Raw genomic sequence first — 18,172 nt, forward strand, 5'->3', positions numbered from 1 at the left:
AAACCTCTGCCTTCCCTGGCATTGCCCCATAAGGTAAAACTTAATCACACCCCATTTACCTACACACTGGCTTCCCCAAACCATGGTGACTATACAACTATTCACGAACACTTCTGTAGCCATAAACTCCATTTCTTGACATGGGCATTATTCTTCTCCCTCCCTCTGTGGACAAGGACAGTCTATCTTTAAAGTGACACATGCCCATTTTCTCCTTATGTTGGGAGTATTTTGTGCATATGTGTTCAAAACATGTCTGATGATTCTGAAAGACCCTTCCGGTGAAAGCTGGTTTCCCTCAGCTAGTCTCCCAAAGTTGTGAAACAATTAACCTGGGACAGGAGGGACAATAAAAAAAGGCTGCCTCTGGAAAACAGCGTCGTTGGGTAATCCCTTTCCAAGACCCCTGGCTGTCTGAATCGCTTCAGTCCGCTTGGAGTGAGAGCCTCTCTCCACCGCCGACACCACTCTGGAGGGCCCAGGTCCCCAAAGGGCTCCAGTCCCCACAGGTAGCAGAGGGCTTCTGTATTTAGCGTTCTACAAATTACCCAAAGTGGTTAACAGCTGAGGCACAATTTTAAAACTCAAATACTGAATTTGGACTGTAAGAAAAAGCCTTACGTTTGTTGCTGTGGTCCTGAAAACGATCATTCGAGCAGGTCATCCAACGCCTAACTCACTGGGTGATAGATGCTGAGCACAAGGTTTTTACAGGGAATTTTAATCTGTTTCCAATTTGTAATTCAAAGAGCCATATTTTAAAACGTCTTCACGATGAAGCAAGACCTTAGGCGTGACAGCATCACTTTAATTCTATATGTCAGCTGCAGAATATTACATCTTCTAAAGCAACGAGCTGATAAGTAATGTCAACTAGCATGAACCCTAAATTCCTGGATGGTTTTTATTTTGTTTTCCCCTACTTTTGAGCATTTGAAGAGATACCTGCCAGATGATCATGAAAAGGTATATTCCAGCCACTCTCTGAAATGAAGATTTGGGGTCAAACCACCGAACATAGGTCCAGCTAGCAGGAGTGAACTGGAGCACGGCTCTTTTGATTTTCCCGGTGGTGGTGTGGATGTCCCTGTGAGAAGAAAACAGCTCCGGTGAAAATCCAGAGAGAGAGGAGGGGGAAGAAACAAAAAACCAAAAAACTGTGAAAAATGCATTGACTATTTTACAACCAAAGATTCCTTTCTATTTGAACATCTCTCCAACAGCGGCCTCTATTCACAGGTGATGCGCTGAGAGCAGCACGCCAGGTGGGGAGCACCAGTGGACTGGCCACGCCAGCACAGGCCACAGTTTGTGAACTGGTGACAAAAGAAGCTGAGGTACATTACAGACAGCCACCTGGAACTAGGCCAGGAAGGACACCACTCCCACCCATGCCCCCGCCCCCAGGGCGCCCTGATAAAACAGAGAACAAGCTCCACGTGTGAGGGGACCCACAGCATTTCCTCACCCTATAGCTTCCTCAATTAAGTGAACAGTTTGGAGTGACAGTGATTTTTAACCTTTCTTGGTTTCAATCCTAGAAATCACTCAATTTCATATTCCTGTTATAGAAACAAATAGTCCCACGTTTCACAAATGACAACATTGGGGCTCCGAGAAAGGGAATGGCTGACTCCGGCTCTCTGTAAACCTCAGAGTTGGGGGTAGATTCTGGTCCTCTTGTGCTAGACCAGGAGAGCCGAAATCCAAGGTCATACGATTTAATAAATGGTAAAGATTTTTTAAATTCAACAGAGATGTATAGCGAGGACCTTTAGGTCGTAGACACCGTTTTAAAGTGCTGACGGCATAAGGATAAACAGGCCAGGCCTTTTGTTCTTGGGGAGGGAGGAGGGGGTTGGGAAGGGGGAGTAGAAGGAAACCAGGTTTGTTCCTTCACTCACTCACCCACCCATCAACAAGCATGCAGTGAGAAAATCTCCCAGCAAGAAGATTTGAGGCAAAAGGGCAACAAAGAAACAGAGACTATCCAAAAATAAACAAGAATGATGAAGAACCTGTATATAAAAAATGGTGAGGGCTTCCCTGGTAGCGCAGTGGTTGAGAGTCTGCCTGCCGATGCAGGGGACGCGGGTTCGTGCCCCGGTCCGGGAGGATCCCACATGCCGCGGAGCGGCTGGGCCCGTGAGCCATGGCTGCTGAGCCTGCGCGTCCGGAGCCTGTGCTCCGCAACGGGAGACGCCACAGCAGTGGGAGGCCCGCGTACCACAAAAAAAAAAAAAAAAAAAAAATGGTGAAACTTCACGGAAAGAGGTAGAGGAAGATGGGAATAAACAGAGATACAGCGTGATGGAGAACTGGAATACTTAATGCAGTGAAAAGGTTAATCCAACCTGATCTATATACATTCATATGTTTAATGTAACTTAAGACCAACAGGACTTTTTTGTTCATTAGTTGCGCTTACATCTTGGAACTTGACAGGATGATTCTCAAGTTGAATTTGAAGCATAAATGTATGAAAATAGGGAAGCATTATGGAGTGTTTAAGGACCCAGACGGCCTGATGTAATTTCAGACTCTATGCTTGCTTGCTGGGTATCCTTAGGCAAATTACTACACTGAAGCCTCAGTACCTTCAACCCTAAAGTGAAGAGAATGGCAGCGTCTATCCCTAGCATTGATGTAACGCTCAAATGAGATACTGCGTATGAAGCTTGCTTGGAGCAACACCCAGCACTGCGACAGATTTTGTTACAGTATATACTGTATGAAATATATTAAAAAGTGTCCTTTCAAGTCAGTGGCCAAAGAAAGGATTATTCATGAAAGGGACGGGGAAAACCGGTTCATCAAACACAATAACGCTGTGAAATCTCCCCCTTACACCACATAACAAAATAAATTTGAGACAGAATAAATAAGTGACTTATAATTGCCAAGCCTATGGACTTTGTCCTAAGGCCCATGAGAAGCCACCACAGGGAAATGACATGATGGATGTGATGTTCCTAAGATCATTCAAGCAGTGGTGGCAGAAGGCTTAGAGGGGTTAACCTGGGGACAAGGGACTAATCAATCCAGCCATGGGAGTGTGAATTCAGGCTGAGGCATATGGATAAAAAGGAGGGGATGGATTTGAGAAACTCGAAAATGATTTAGCATTTTCTGGATCAATGCCTGAAACTGGGCTTATAATCATTTTTGAGTTCCAGTTACTAATGCATAATTTAGTCCTATCATCAGAGAACGTACTCATGTTGCGTGCTACTGAGGCAGTTATATCTACATTGTGAGAAACCGTGACTCAGGGCCCGGAGGAAGATGACTCACTTGAAGCTTGCCCAGTGGTAAGTCCTCATCTCTAAAAACCTGCAGACGACCATGCCCAGCCAGATTCCACCACCGTTGCACAGCAGGATGTCCAGGATGACTTGGTCCCACCAGCACTCGGCAAAATTGGGCAGAAGATGCATGAAGAAAAGCTGAGAAACACAAGCGATGATGAAAAAACAAACGTGAAAAAAACAAACCTGGGGTACCACGCAGAAAGGTAACTTTCCTTTTAATAGTACATTCTCTTAGCAAAACTTGTTGACGTTTTAGGTTTTCCTGATGTATTAAAAAAAAAAAACAACCAAGGTCTGTAATCAGATTCTTGTTTATTTTGTGGATGGTTCGCAAATACTGCTAATCCAAACAGCTCCTCTTTTTTTGGACACAGGGCTTTAAAGAAATGATAACCCATCTTGAACAATACTACCAGTAAATTACCTTGGCTAATGACAACATGACACGGACCCAGAAGAGGGAAGAGAGCAAAGTGTTCCTAACTGTCTACAGAGCACTGGCAGAATCCTCAAAATTAGCAGCTTGAGAATTTAAGCTGTGTATTTTAGAAACGGTCTATAGATATCTCGGAAAAACAGTAAGTGGTAAATTAGCTTAATAGGAAATCCCACACTAATTGATTTGCAGCGATAATCTTTTATTAAGTGCCTACGATGTACAAGGTGGTGAGATAAAATGGATCAAGGTTCTTGATCTTAAGGGCAGAGGCCAGACGCTTATTCAGAACACAAAATCAGGTATGCTGTGGCAAGTGTTACCATGGTGACATAAATTGGGACACTGAGAGATTCATTTGGATAGACGGCAATGGCGGTAGACTTCTGGAAGGAAGACAGGGCGGAGTGGGATCATTAAGGACAGGAATGAGTGATTTCAAGAGATGGAGATGAAGGTGAGGACATTCCAGAAAAAGGGCGCAGTGAGATCAAGGGTGGAACAGAAGTCTTTTACGGAAATAGTTTTGTCCAAAACAAAGGACCCGTCGGCTGTATCAAGCAGCATGGGGTGCTGTGGGAAGGCCCGCTTTAAGGAGGTCTGAAATTACAAAGACAACGCCTGACAGTTCTCTGGAAAGGGGCAACCCCATGATTATAAACCTCTGAAGTAATATAATAAATGCTACAAGTTAAAACTATTCATGAAAGCGTCACATAGATTGTAAAAGAATACAAATATTGTACGAGGAGTTTGACTTCCTGATGTGCCTGCTTCCGAGGAGATACTGAACAGCTGCCGCATGTGACAGCGAGGGGCTGTGTGCTGGCCCCCAGCGGTCCACGTACCACCCGGGACTGCATTCCCAGGTCCAAGCCGTGACATGGAGCATTAACTCACATGGGGCAGAGAGAAACTTCTGCAGAAGCCAACGACAGACGTGCTGAAATAATACTGGTTAGGGGATGTGGAGGACGTACGTCCGCCCGAGGAGCCTTTCTGGAAAGTACCGGATTCGGGGGTGAGACAGCCCAGGCAGAGCGGAGTCGGAGACCTGGAAGGAGCCACATTTGTTCACTCCCTGGAGATTCGGGAGCGTGTGCCTGTATGTGTGAGGCAGAGTGCTGGGGTCTGGGACTGGGCAGACACGGGCCCTGTCCTCTTGAGGCATAACGTTTAGCAGAAAAGAAAACATCTATCAAGTATTTAACCTATGCTGAGTGTTTCAGAGGAGAAGAGCCAGGTGCTCTATTTCCAGGTGTACAAACATGAGCCCAGCCAGTGCAGGGAGCAGGGCAGAGAGGGAGGAACTCAGAGGCAGGCTCCGTGGGAGGAAAGGACACAGCATCTTTGAAGTGAAGAATGCAAAGCTGGCTGGAGCAGAGGGCAGGTGAGAGGGTTCAAGGAGGCTGGGGAGGTGGGCTGGGCCAGCGAACACCAGGCCTCAGAGGCTGGTTCAGAAGCCACCTGGATTTTGTCTTAAGAGCAACGGACCAACAGGGAAGAGTTTTCAATAGAAGGAGGTGATCGGGCTGAGGGGTGAAAGGTTCACTTTGGCAAAAGATAGTGTGCAGGGAGGAGATGGGAAATTCAGATGAGAGGGGAGAGCGCAGCAGAGGGATGAACTGGAGAGGTGTTGAGAAAAGAGCCACCAGGAAAAGGGAGGCGCAAGAGGCCCAGTGGGTGGGGGTGGGGGGGCAGGGGAGGAAGAAAGGGAGGCTGAGGAAGGCCAAGTGCCCTGCACAGGTCTCATGGCGGTGAGGTCCTGAAGATGCCTGCAAGTTAGAGGGAGCCCCTGGTACGAGGGCAGGAGCACGGGCCGCGTTCCCCGTCAAGCTACCCTGGATCCACTCCTGGCTCTGAGCTCTGGTTCCCATCGGTACACTGGGAATACATACTGCCCTTCTGGGTTATGGTGAAGATTCAGGATGATGTACGGGCAGTGCTGGGCACTGTTATGGGTTGAATCGTTCCCCCTCAAAAATCCATACGTTGGAAGTCCTAAGCTCTAGGACCTTATAATGTGAGCTTATTTGCAAATGCAGTCACTGCAGATGTAATAGTTGAGAAGGGGTCGTACTGGAGGAGGTTGGCCCCTAATCCAACATGACTGGTGTCCTTATGAAAAGAATGCCATGTGAACGCATGCAGGGAGAAGGCCACGTGAAGATGGAGGCGGAGACTGTGGTGATCTACAAGCCAAGGAACACCAAAGATGACCAGCAAACCATGAGCAGAGGCCTAAGAGAGGCTTGGGACAGGTTCTCAAGGAACCAACCCTGCCCACACCCTGAACTCGGGCTTCTAGCCTCGGGGCCATGAGAGGAACACTAATAGAAGCGAATATCTAACTGGTATGCTTTGCTAAAGGTTAGGGTGAGGACAACGACAGGCATGAAGAAATAACTGTGCACACGGCCAAATTCTGTCCCCGGGAATGCTTAAGAATAACATAATAACTGAACAATAAATGAACTAGTTCCCAAAATATCATTTCGGTAATAGTTTTTCAAGAATATATCTCTTTCATTCATTGAATGAGACAAACTTTTGATGACCGTGATATTTGAGCTACACTGGGAATCCATTTTTAAGTGACACAATGTCCTGGATGGCCTCATAATTCCCAAACACCACAATTCTATTTAACTGGAAACTAGTTAGTGGGTAAACTACCTATTAGCTTCTTAGCAGATGTCCTCATTGCCACTCAATTATCTTGCTTAGGATTTTAACTTCATTCTCTAGCTTGATTCCATTTGTTTCTCTTTAAGACTTGTGAGACAGAGCAGACCTTAAGTTGACAAGGAGTTTCTCTGTTTGTTTGACAAAGGTATAAAATATCCCTTGGGGATTTAAACAGTTTTGTACCACAGGAGCTGCAGAATGGATTACTTGACTCTTAGCTGATGGACTATCTTCTTCCTGCATATAAACTGCCCACACTGTAGCACCTAGATAGCAGCCCACACCCCCTTCTTACCTCAGTCAGCTCCCAGGTAATACTGATTGTCCAGCAGAGGCCATAACTACGGATCAGCAAGGCCTTCATAGCCCAGCCCCAGAAATGTCCAAAGGCAAATATATCAAAATGGCTGATAATCCTCTCCCAGGTGATAACATGGCAGTTCACAGCATACTCCTGTTTAAAATAATAAGGAAAGAATTAGTAATACTCTAGAAATCAACTTGCTTCCAGGATTTGGACAATAAAATGAAAAGAACTGATATGATCTTGATAATTAATATATGTCCTACCCAATAAAAAGTTTTGGTAACTGAAGATGCTTGAGGAAAAATGGACAAGTATTAGAGTTTATACACCAGAATTGCTTTGCTCTGAATTGCAAAAGCTTGGTTAAAGTGGGAAGCAAAACCATTTTACAAAGGCTTAACCCATCTTAAAGAAGTGGTATTGGGACTTCCCTGGTGGCTTAGTGGTTAAGAATCCACCTGCCAATGCACAGGACACGGGTTCGAGCCCTGGTCTGGGAAGATCCTACATGCCGCGGAGCAACTAAGCCTATGCACCATAACTACTGAGTCTGCGAGCCACAACTACTGAGCCTGCATGCCACAACTACTGAGCCCGTGTGCCTCGAGCCCGTGCTCCGCAACAAGAGAAGCCACTGCAACGAAGAGTAGCCCCCACTTGCCGCAACTAGAGAAAGCCCGTATGCAGCAACGAAGACCCAACGCAGCCAAAAATTGTAAAAAAAAAGATAAATAAATAAATAAATTTATTTTTAAAAAAGTAGTGGTATCATATAGCCCATGTCACTTGCTCATAGGGCAACTGTGTTAAAGCCATGAACAAAAACATAAATAGAATCCCAAAAAATAAAGAATAACTAGAAACCCAATAGGTTCAGAAATTTTAAAACGCATCTCTAAATATGGAGTAAAAAAGAAATCATAATAGGAATTTAAAATATATTCAGTATTAAATGACAATGAAAACATTACACCTCAAAATGATGAGATGCAGTTAAGCAGAAGTTAGAGGAAAATACAAAGCCGTAAATGTTTTTATTAGGAAAGAAGGAAAGCTGAAACATCCAACTTCAGAAATTAGAAGAAAACAGAATTACTCTTCCACCCAAAACTGTAGCAAATATTACATAATTTAAATATTAAAACATTATAAAGCTTTGAAGAATTTAGGTTCCACTTCTAACCTTTTCATTTTTAATATATTTTAAAGTAATTTTAAGTCAACGTCCTTATACTCCTGTGTTTATTATGAAGTAATTATCACATGACAACATTTCTCAGGAAGCTCTACATTTCACATTCTTTTTTCCCCAAATTAATCTGATAGGAAGGAGTTAAGATTTCAGCCAGCTGACGGAATACCTATAAAGTATAATATTTTCAAATTTTAGAAGCAATACTTTCTGAGGGAGCCAAAAGAGCACCATGGTGCTCCTCTGTCTCTTCTGAAACCTGCCGCATCAGACTTCTGAAGCCTTTCTCAGACCTAATCCATTTTAATTTGCAGAGCTCAAAGGACATTTTTAGAAATTGTATTTTTTTGAGAAACATTCTGATGTGGTATTATGATGTGTAAGTGGGAAATCTAGAGAAAAGAGGAAAAAAATCAATAGGGGTGAGTCAAGATAAGCCTTAAAAAGACCAAACTGCACTGCAATGAGATGAAAGTTCTCCTTCCAGGCTCTGGAGCACGTGCCTGTCCCACGAATCACAGACGGACAGAGAGAAACACCCTTGCGCTAAAGCAGTAACATGTTAGGTTAAGGACAGCTTAAAGGTTAAGGAGAGCTTAAGGCTCAGTCAACCCCAAATTCCTCACCCACCCTATCCTCTTATTTACTCCAGAGTGGGCTGCTTAGGGTTAGATAAGAAAGGGCTAAGTTCTGTCTTCAGAAATCTGTTCTTAAGGGAATCATGGGTTGAAGACCACTTTGGAGGCCTTTCTACTGCCCTCTAAGAGAATATTTATGTGTTCAACAAATGTAAAGGCACTTTGAAACCCATAAAGAGCCAGGTGTGTCTACTGGCATATAATTATTATGAACAAATCTGCCAATAATCACATCTGGAAGATCCCGAGATCCTGGTGCTGGGAGGGACGCAGGGCACCGTGGTCTAATGCAGACGGGGAGCAGCACACGCAGGCACGAACCCCTGGAAGCGGGAGGACAAGGCATGAAATGAGGACACAGAGGTGGGGAAGCCAAGTCTGGGGAGGTGGAAGTAAGCAGTAGGTAAGGACAGATTCTGCCCACCTCCCAACTGGTGGATCGCTCACCTGGGTGGCTCCACCCTCTCCCTTGCTTGCCCGACACTTAACCAAACACCAAGTCCTATTCATTTTACCTCCCCAAGTGTTTTTTCCTCCGTCTATCTCACCACCACTGTTATTTCTTGCTTAGATGCCTGCAGTAGCTTCCTAAAACTATGAAACGTACACATGATGCTCTGATAAGCACCTGACTGCCCAGGTCCAGCTGAAGACTGCAGATTTTAACTCGACTCTCTACATACAAAATGATTTTGCAGATCACAAATCAGACCATTTTGGGTGTGTGTGTGTTTGGGGTGGGTGGGTTGTGTCTGGGAAGACAGCCTTCCCAGTGTGGAAGGATCTCTGGGCCTCCTGCCCTGCTCTCTCGCTCCTTCCTCCCTGGGGAAGGTGGTGACCTTGAGAACACATGTACTCCACCCTCTTTAGGGTCCTCTCTTTGGAAATTATTTGCCCACAGACAGCACAGGTTCCCATCTGCTCTTTCAACCTTGGAGGAAGTTTTGTGAGTCAGGCTCTGTCTTGTGGGAAGAAGCCTGTGGTTGTCCAATGGGACAGGGGAGCAGAGGCCTAATTCGGGGCGGGGGATTAGCACAACCTCGTGGCCCAGGTCTAAAGCCATCTGCTTCACTGAGCTTCAACCAGGAAGAAATCAGCTGATCCTGTGCACCTTTCTTCCCCAGTTTCAACACTGGACTGGAGATGGGCGTAATGTTTACTGACCCGCTAAAGCACCAAAGGAGATCGTGTACCTCCTCTGCTTATAAACCTTCAGGGTCTTTTATCACATTCACAGTGTAATCCTAACTCCTCACCAATGTCTCCCCAGCCTCAGGAACTGCCCTCCTCTGCCTCTAATTCCTCCTCTCCTTCACTCTTGACTGATCCCAGCTCCCAAGTTGGGGCTTCCATGCAGGCTGTTTCTTCTTCCTGAATAATGGCCTCGGCCCCCTACTCGCACTTTGCTTGGCTAATTCCCACTCATGTTTTAGTTGTCAATTTAGACATCAGCTCTTACAGAGGCATTCCCTGACCTCCCAGACTAGATTGGGGTTCTTTTATAAGTTCTAATAGCACCCATATCTTTTCCTTTATCGCACTGCACTGTATACTGAAATCATTATGCTTTCATTCTTATTTTTTTTAGCTGTTTTATTTTTTTTACTGGAGAATAGTTGCTTTACAATGTTGTTAGTTTCTGCTGTACAGTGAAGTACATCAGCCATATGTATACATATATCCCCTCTTTCTTTCTTTTTTTTTTTTTGCGGTACGCGGGCCTCTCACTGTTGTGGCCTCTCCCGTTGCGGAGCACAGGCTCCGGACGCGCAGGCCCAGCGGCCATGGCTCACGGGCCCAGCCGCTCCGTGGCATGTGGGATCTTCCCGGACCGGGGCACGAACCCATGTCCCCTGCATCAGCAGGCGGACTCTCAACCACTGTGCCACCAGGGAAGCCCTCCCCTCCTTCTTTTTTTTTTTTAACATCTTTATTGGGGTATAATTGCTTTACAATGGTGTGTTAGTTTCTGCTTTATAACAAAGTGAATCAGTCATACATAAACATATGTTCCCATATGTCTTCCCTGTTGCGTCTCCCTCCCTCCCCCTCCCCTCCTTCTTGACCTCACTCTCCCAACCCGATCCCACCCATCCAGGTGGTCACAGAGCACCGAGCTGAGCTCCCTGTGCTACACAGCAGGTTCCCACCAGCTATCAATTTTCCAAATGGTAGTGTGTATGTGTCAATCCTAATCTCCCAATTCGTCCCACCACCTACTGCCTCAGGCCCCCTGTGTCCACACATCTATTTTCTACATCTGCATCTCTATTCCTGCCCTGCAAATAGGGTCATCTGTACCATTTTTCTAGATTCCACATATATGCGTTAATATATGATATTTATTTTTTTCCTTCTGACTTTCTTCACTCTGTATGACAGACTCTAAAAATCACATCTCTAAAAATGACCCAATTTCATTCCTTTCTATGGCTGAGTAATATTCCATATATAGGTACCACATCTTCTTTATCCATTCCCCTGCCATTGGACATTTAGGTTGCTCCCATGTCCTGGCTATTGTAGATAGTGCTGCAATAAACACTGGGGTGCATGTGTCCTTTTGAATTGTGGTTTTCTCAGGGTATATGCCCAGTAGTGGGATCGCAGGACCATATGGTAGATCTATTTGTAGTTTTTTAAGGAGCCTCCATACTGTTCTCCACAGTGGCTGCATCACTTGCATCCCTGGGATAAACCCCACTTGATCCTGGTGTATGATCCTTTTAATGTGTTGTTGGATTCTGTTTGCTAGTATTTTGTTGAGGATTTTTGCATCGATGTTCATCAGTGATATTGGCCTGTAGTTTTCTTTTTTTGTGATATCTTTGTCTGGTTTTGGTATCAGGGTGATGGTGGCCTCGTAGAATGAGTTTGGGAGTGTTTCTCCCTCTGCAAATTTTTGGAAGAGTTTGAGAAGGATGGGTGTTAGCTCTTCTCTAAATGTTTGACAGAATTTGCCTGTGAAGCCATCTGGTCCTGGACTTTTGTTTGTTGGAAGATTTTTAAACATAGTTTCAATTTCATTCCTTGGGATTGGTCTGTTTGTATTTTCTATTTTTTCCTGGTTCAGTTTTGGAAGGTTGTACCTTTCTAAGAATTTGTCCATTTCTTCCAGGTTGTCCATTTGATTGGCATATAGTTGCTGGTAGTAGTCTCTTATGATCTTTTGTATTTCTGTGGTGTCAGTTGTAATTTCTTCTTTTTCATTTCTAATTTTACTGATTTAAGTCCTGTCTCTTCTTTTCTTGATGAGTTTGGCTAAAGTTTTATCAATTTTGTTTATCTTCTCAAAGAACCAACTTTTAGTTTTATTGATCTTTGCTATTGTTTTCTACTTCATTTATTTCTGATCTGATATTTATGATTTCTTTCCTTCTACTAACTTTGGGTGTTTTTTGTTGTTGTTCTTTTTCTCTAGTTGCTTCAGGTGTAAGGTTAGATTGTTTGAGGTTTTTCTTGTTTCTTGAGGTGAGACTAAATTGCTATAAACTTCCCTCTTAGAACTGCTTTTGCTGCGTCCCATAGGTTTTGAGTCATCATGTTTTCACTGCCATTTGTTTCTAGGTGTTTTTTTTAATTTCCTCTTTGATTTCTTCAGTGATCTCTTGGTTATTTAGTAGCATATTGTTTAGCCTCCATGTGTTTGCGTTTTTTACAGTTTTTTTGCTGTAATTGATATCTAGTCTCACAGCATCATGGTTGGAAAAGATGCTTGATACAATTTCAATTTTCTTAAACTTACCAAGGCTTGATTTGTAATCCAAGATGTGATATATCCTGGAGAATGTTCCATGTGCACTTGAGAAGAAAGTGTATTCTGCTGCTTTCAGGTGGAATGCCCTGTAAATATCAACTAAGTCTATCTGGTCTATTGCATAATTTAAAGCTTGTATTCCCTTGTTTATTTTCTGTCTGGATAATCTGTCCATTGGTGTAAGTGAGGTGTTAAAGTCCCCCACTATTATTGTGTTACTGTCGATTTCCTCTTTTATAGCTGTTAGCAGTTGCCTTATGTATTGAGGTGTTCCTATGTTGGGTGCATACATATTTATAATTGTTATATCTTCTTCTTGGATTGATCCTTTGATCATTATGTAGTGTCCTTCCTTGTCTCTTGTAACATTCTTTATTTTAAAGTCTATTTTATCTGAGTATTGCTGTTCCAACTTTCTTTTGATTTCCATTTGCATGGAATATCTTTTTCCATCCCCTCACTTTCAGTCTGTTTGTGTCCCTAGGTCTGAAGTGGGTCTCTTGTAGACAGCATATATATGGGTCTTGTTTTTGTATCCATTCAGCAAGGCTGTGTCTTTTGGTTGCAGCATTTAATCCATTCATGTTTAAGGTAATTATCGATATGTACGTTCCTATGACCATCTTCTTAATTGTTTTGGGTTTGTTTTTGTAGGTCCTTTTCTTCTCTTGTGTTTCCCACTTAGAGAAGTTCCTTTAGCATTTGCTGTAGAGCTGGTTTGGTGGTGCTGAATTCTCTTAGCTTTTGCTTGTCTGTAAAGCTTTTGATTTCTCTGTTGAATCTGAATGAGATCCTTGCTGGGTAGAGTAATCTTGCTTATAGGTTTTTCCCTTTCATCACTTTAAGTATATCCTGCCACTCCCTCTGGCCTGCAGAATTTCTGCTGAAAAGTCAGCTGATAACCTTCTGGGGATTTCCTTGATGTTATGTGTTGATTTCCCTTGCTGTTTTTAATATTTTTTCTTTGAATTTAAATTTTGTTAGTTTGATTAATATGTGTCTCAGCTATGTTTCTCCTTGGGTTTATCCTATATGGGACTCTCTGTGCTTCCTGGACTTGGGTGGCTATTTCCTTCCCCATGTCAGGGAAGTTTTCGATTATAATCTCTTCAAATATTTTCTCAAATCCCTTCTCTTTCTTTTCTTCTTCTGGGGTCCCTGTAATTCAAATGTTGGTGCGTTTAACATTGTTCCAGGTGTCTCTGAGATTGTCCTCATTTCTTTTCATTCTTTTTTCTTTCTTCTGCTCCTCCACAGTTATTTCCACCATTCCATCTTCAGGCTCACTTATTTGCTCCAGATTTGCTATATTTTCTGCCTTAGTTATTCTGCTATTGATTCCTTCTAGTGTATTTTTCATTTCAGTTATGTTCATCATTTTTTGTTTGTTCTTTAGTTCTTCTAGGTCCTTGTTAAACATTTCTTGTATTGTCTTGATCTGTGCCTCCATTCTATTTCCGAGATTTGGGATCATCTTTACTATCATTACTCTGAATTCTTTTTCAGGTAGATTGCCTATTTCCTCTTCATTTATTTGGTCTTGTAGGTTTTTACCTTGCTCCTTCTTCTGTAACATATATTTTTGTTGTCTCATTTTTTTGGATGGGTGGGGCTGCATCCTGTCTTGCTGGTTGTTTGGCCTGAGGCATCCAGCACTGGAGTTTGCAGGCAGTTGGGTGGAGCCGGGTTTTGGTGCCGCGATGAGGACCTCCAGGAGAGCTCACACCGAGTAATATTCTCTGGGCCTGAAGTTCTCTGTTAGTCCAGGGGTTTGGACTCAGTGCTTCTCTCACAGGAGCTCAGGCCCGACCCCCCGCAAGCCACACAGTGCCACAACAAAAACAAGAAATGGGCAACAAACAAAAAGGAACAGAACAATAACAAAGAATAAAAAATAAAATAAAGTTACAAAAATAAAACATATATTAGAAAAAATAAGAATGAAACAAGAACAAAACAGGACCACAACAGAAAAAAAAAAAAAAGGCCAGAAGAGGCTCTGGGGGGCAGGGCTTAGGCTCAGGACCTCTGCGGCCAGAGGCGACCCTGGAGGGCAGAGTTTCAGGCCCGGGGCCAAGCAGGCGGGGGAGCCGCTGGCTGCGTTCCCCTCTGATCCCCCAACCCCCCGAAGGTCTCTCCCTGTCCGCGCTGATTCCCTCGCCGTGAGTGGGCCCTTCCGAGCGTGGGAACCCCTCCCCTCCCCCACATTGTGCTTTCTTGATTCTAGGACACATCTTTTTCACATTTAGCATTTTGAGAATTGGGTGGATATTTCAACATATTACAATGTTTGGTGCACATATAATATAAGGTTTCCCTTTTCCCTTCCCAAAGTCATACTTGTAATTGATGGTGCATCTTACAATTGATGCTGACCTCCTGACCCTACGATCAAGCTTAACGTTATAAAAGAGAGACACCTAGACACCGTGTGGCTCTTAGTGTGATACACAGCACCATATATGAGCAGCCCTGCCACGGAAACTGGACTGGAATCTGGACCCCATCCAGCCTCTACATCTAACTTCCGTTTATAGAAAATACAGGGGGACAGAGAGATACGTTAATGACACCCTGGAAATGCAAGCTACAAAATCCAGACTCGAGAAGCTCCATAAAGTAAACAATGTGGCTTCTTTGACAAACAAACCTCGACGTTGAAAAACGGTATGGAGGGACTGCAGATTAAGAGCTGCAACAAAGGCAATATGGGGACCTTGTCTGGATCCTAATTTGTACAAATCAACTGTAAAAAAACTTTACGAGGTGACTGGGGAAATGTGAACGCTGCATACTGTTACCTTGAAGCGACTGAAAACAGCATTGTGGTTATGTTTAAAAAAATCCATAGATATGGATATAATGTCTGATAACAATGCAAGATATGTGTGTGTTGGCGGCAGGGGGAGGGTGGAATGAAAGAAGATTGGGCCTGTGTCGATAAAATTTTTAAAAATTATTGGAGTTGTCTTAGACAACTCTCTTAGAAAAAGAGCCAATGATAATTTGTTTAATTTGCCTTCTTGTAGAGGCTAAGCTCCAAGGGGAGAGGGAGCGATTGGGCCTACCCTGTTCCCCACTACCACCAGCACAGTGTCTAGCATGTAGAAAAAGTTCAGTCATTATTTACTAAACGGAAGACTGCTGCTCCAGACCACCCAATCTCCAATTCAGATGTGCTCACAAAGCTTGTCTGAAGCTTAGAACACACTTTTTTTTTTTTTTTTTTGCGGTACGTGGGCCTCTCACCGTCGTGGCCTCTCCTGCTGCGGAGCACAGGCTCCAGACGCGCAGGCTCAGCGGCCATGGCTCACAGGCCCAGCCGCTCCGCAGCATGTGGGATCTTCCCGGACCGGGGCATGAACCCGCGTCCCCTGCATCGGCAGGTGGACTCTCAACCACTGTGCCACGAGGGAAGCCCATATTTTTGAATAGAATAAATATTTAGGAACATAGCAAAGTTTCCAATTATAGAAAAGACTGCCTCTAACAGGATTTCAATGACTGCCCTCCCCAACTCCAAGTTATAATGTTAATTTTAAGGGAAAAGGGAGTCTGAATTTCAATGTGCGATACCAGGCACGGACTAGAGCCTGGTATCAGGATTAGAAATAGGTGGCAGCTGAAGGAATGGGGAAGGCAGAGGGCTCCTGCAGCCAGGCAACTAAAGGCTTCTGTCTTGCATAAAGGCGCTCTCCTTACCACAGGTTCTAACAAGGGAATGCGTTTCTCTAGAGCCATCAATGAACAGATACTTAGAACTGTAAAAGATTCCTTTAAGGAAGTAAAAAGTGATAAGGGATTGGAGATGAAGACTGAGGCTGGTCTACCACCACCTGGAACTGCAGAAGTTGAAAACAGCTTCGGGTTTTGTTTGGCAAGAAAGAATTAGCCAATCCCTGAAAACTAGTTTTAAATGCCGGTTTCAGCTCTTTGGGGGCTGTGATTGTGACAATCGGATGTCCCTGTGATGTCAAATTCCTAAGGAAGGTAGATGTCAAAGTATTATTAGATTCAACCTCCCCCCACTGACTGCGAGAACAAGACTGAGAGACACAACAGCAAATCCACCTGAAGTTAGTTTACTTCATAATATGTCCAATTTTGCTTAAAAACCCAGGAAACTTGCGGGGAGAAATATAATCTGGGATATCCTTCTCCCAATCTCCATATTGTAAGATGCCTGTGAGTGTCAAACACTTGTTATTGTAATAACTATATGCTTGAGGCACCGGCCTGAGGGGAAATGTAGGTTTGGGACCCAGAGGGATCTTATATTAAGCTTCTATTTCCTCCTTGGTAAAATGGAGGCATTAACATATAGACTGTAATATAAAGCACCCAGCACACTACCTGGCAGAGCAGACAGTCCACAATCAGCAACTGCTGTCAGCCTCACTGTAACTGTCATCATCAGCATCATTAGAAGCTGTACATCACCCTGTACCGTTCTCTTTCTCAGAGGAAGAAACTCCAAGACAGACTTTTCTCCTTGACACTTTTAAATAATTTTTGGCATTCCTATTTTTGTCTTTAGCTTGTCCTTTATGAAAGATAAAGATAAAATCTGGAAACACCATTCCAAGAAGGGTCTGACCAACCTCAACTATGCTGGAATGATCACTTCTTGGACTGTTTATTAAGTCCCTCTGTATTGCTTTTTTGTTTGTTAAACAAGGACCCATCTACGGTCCAAATGCCTGTTCTCCTTTTCTGATCATCACTAGGTGTTTCTTCAATCTGTACTAAATGTTAGGCACTTTAAAAAGTAAAAAAGGAAAGGAACTTTATAAAGTTTCCTATAAAAAAGTTTATAACTTTAAACTATAAACTTTTATAGTTTCCTATAAAAAAGGAAAGGAACTTTATAAAATAGTCTCTTCACTAGAAGTCAAAGTACAGAGTAGTTTTAGCCAAGAAAAAAAGTATTTATTGTCATTTAATAAAAATAAAGAATGAAATGGCCTCCATCATTACGAATGGCACCTTCATGGCAAGCAGGTGGGAAGAATCACAGCATCAGGGCCGGGGTCAGGGAGCAGAGGGGTCAAGGATGACACTGACACAGCAGGTGCAGCTGCCGTCAGAGGACCTGGTGTGTGCGAGGCATCGCGTTAGGCCTTTGTTTAGCTCACAATAAACTTCCAAGATAAGTATTATTTCACTTTACAAAAGAGGGAATAGGCTATAAGTTCGTAGCCCAAGGTCCTACAGCTTACAAGTGTCAGAGGCTCAATTCCCACCCACGGCTGCCGGATGATAATATTCACATCTTCCTACCACCCCCTTTGGGCCAAGAGAGGATTCATTTCCCTGGACTGTACCATTCATGGAACCACGCATGGCACCAACCTGCCCAGAGACCTGGTGTTTAGATACCTACGTAGGAAATATGGAGAAGGACCAATTTAAAATGTGAAGTCAATTACCTGCTATACCCAAGAGTCAACCAGTTTCTCTAAGACACAGCAGACAAGTACGTACCATGATATCTGCTTCCCTTGTGGCGTATCGAAGGTTCGGATCTAGCCAGTACATCAGGGATTTAACCTGCTCAAAGTTCAGGAAGAGCAGGAACACCAGGAACAGGAAGTAGAGCACGCTGAGCCCTGAGGGAAACAGAAACATCCTCAAGTCGGGGAGAGAGCCGGTGTCAGACGTACAACACACACCGCGCTCAAGCTGCTCATGGCCCAAAGCGCACACTGGTGCTGTAACATGGGCTGTGGAGACCCCTGTAACAAGCTGCTGGTCTTTCCTTTTTTTTTTGCGGTACGCGGGCCTCTCACCGCTGTGGCCTCTCCCGTTGCAGAGCACAGGCTCCCGACGCGCAGGCTCAGCGG

At 43.9% G+C, this 18,172-nt stretch overlaps 1 protein-coding gene across 2 annotated transcripts in view; it reads right to left on the reverse strand.

The window, feature by feature from the left end:
• Positions 1–18,172, reverse strand: part of PTDSS1 (phosphatidylserine synthase 1) — a 69,100-nt gene that overhangs the window by 24,525 nt on the left and 26,403 nt on the right. For both annotated transcript variants that reach the window (XM_079901593.1, XM_079901592.1), the window contains 4 exons: positions 17,814–17,938; positions 6,731–6,889; positions 3,295–3,446; positions 946–1,087 (listed from right to left, as the gene is read on the reverse strand). In XM_079901593.1, coding sequence (XP_079757719.1) covers positions 946–1,087; positions 3,295–3,446; positions 6,731–6,889; positions 17,814–17,938 — 578 coding nt within the window. The remainder of the gene's footprint in view (positions 1–945; positions 1,088–3,294; positions 3,447–6,730; positions 6,890–17,813; positions 17,939–18,172) is intronic.

Source organism: Stenella coeruleoalba (genome assembly GCF_951394435.1).
Source record: "Stenella coeruleoalba genome assembly, chromosome: 17".
Taxonomy (NCBI): domain Eukaryota; kingdom Metazoa; phylum Chordata; class Mammalia; order Artiodactyla; family Delphinidae; genus Stenella; species Stenella coeruleoalba.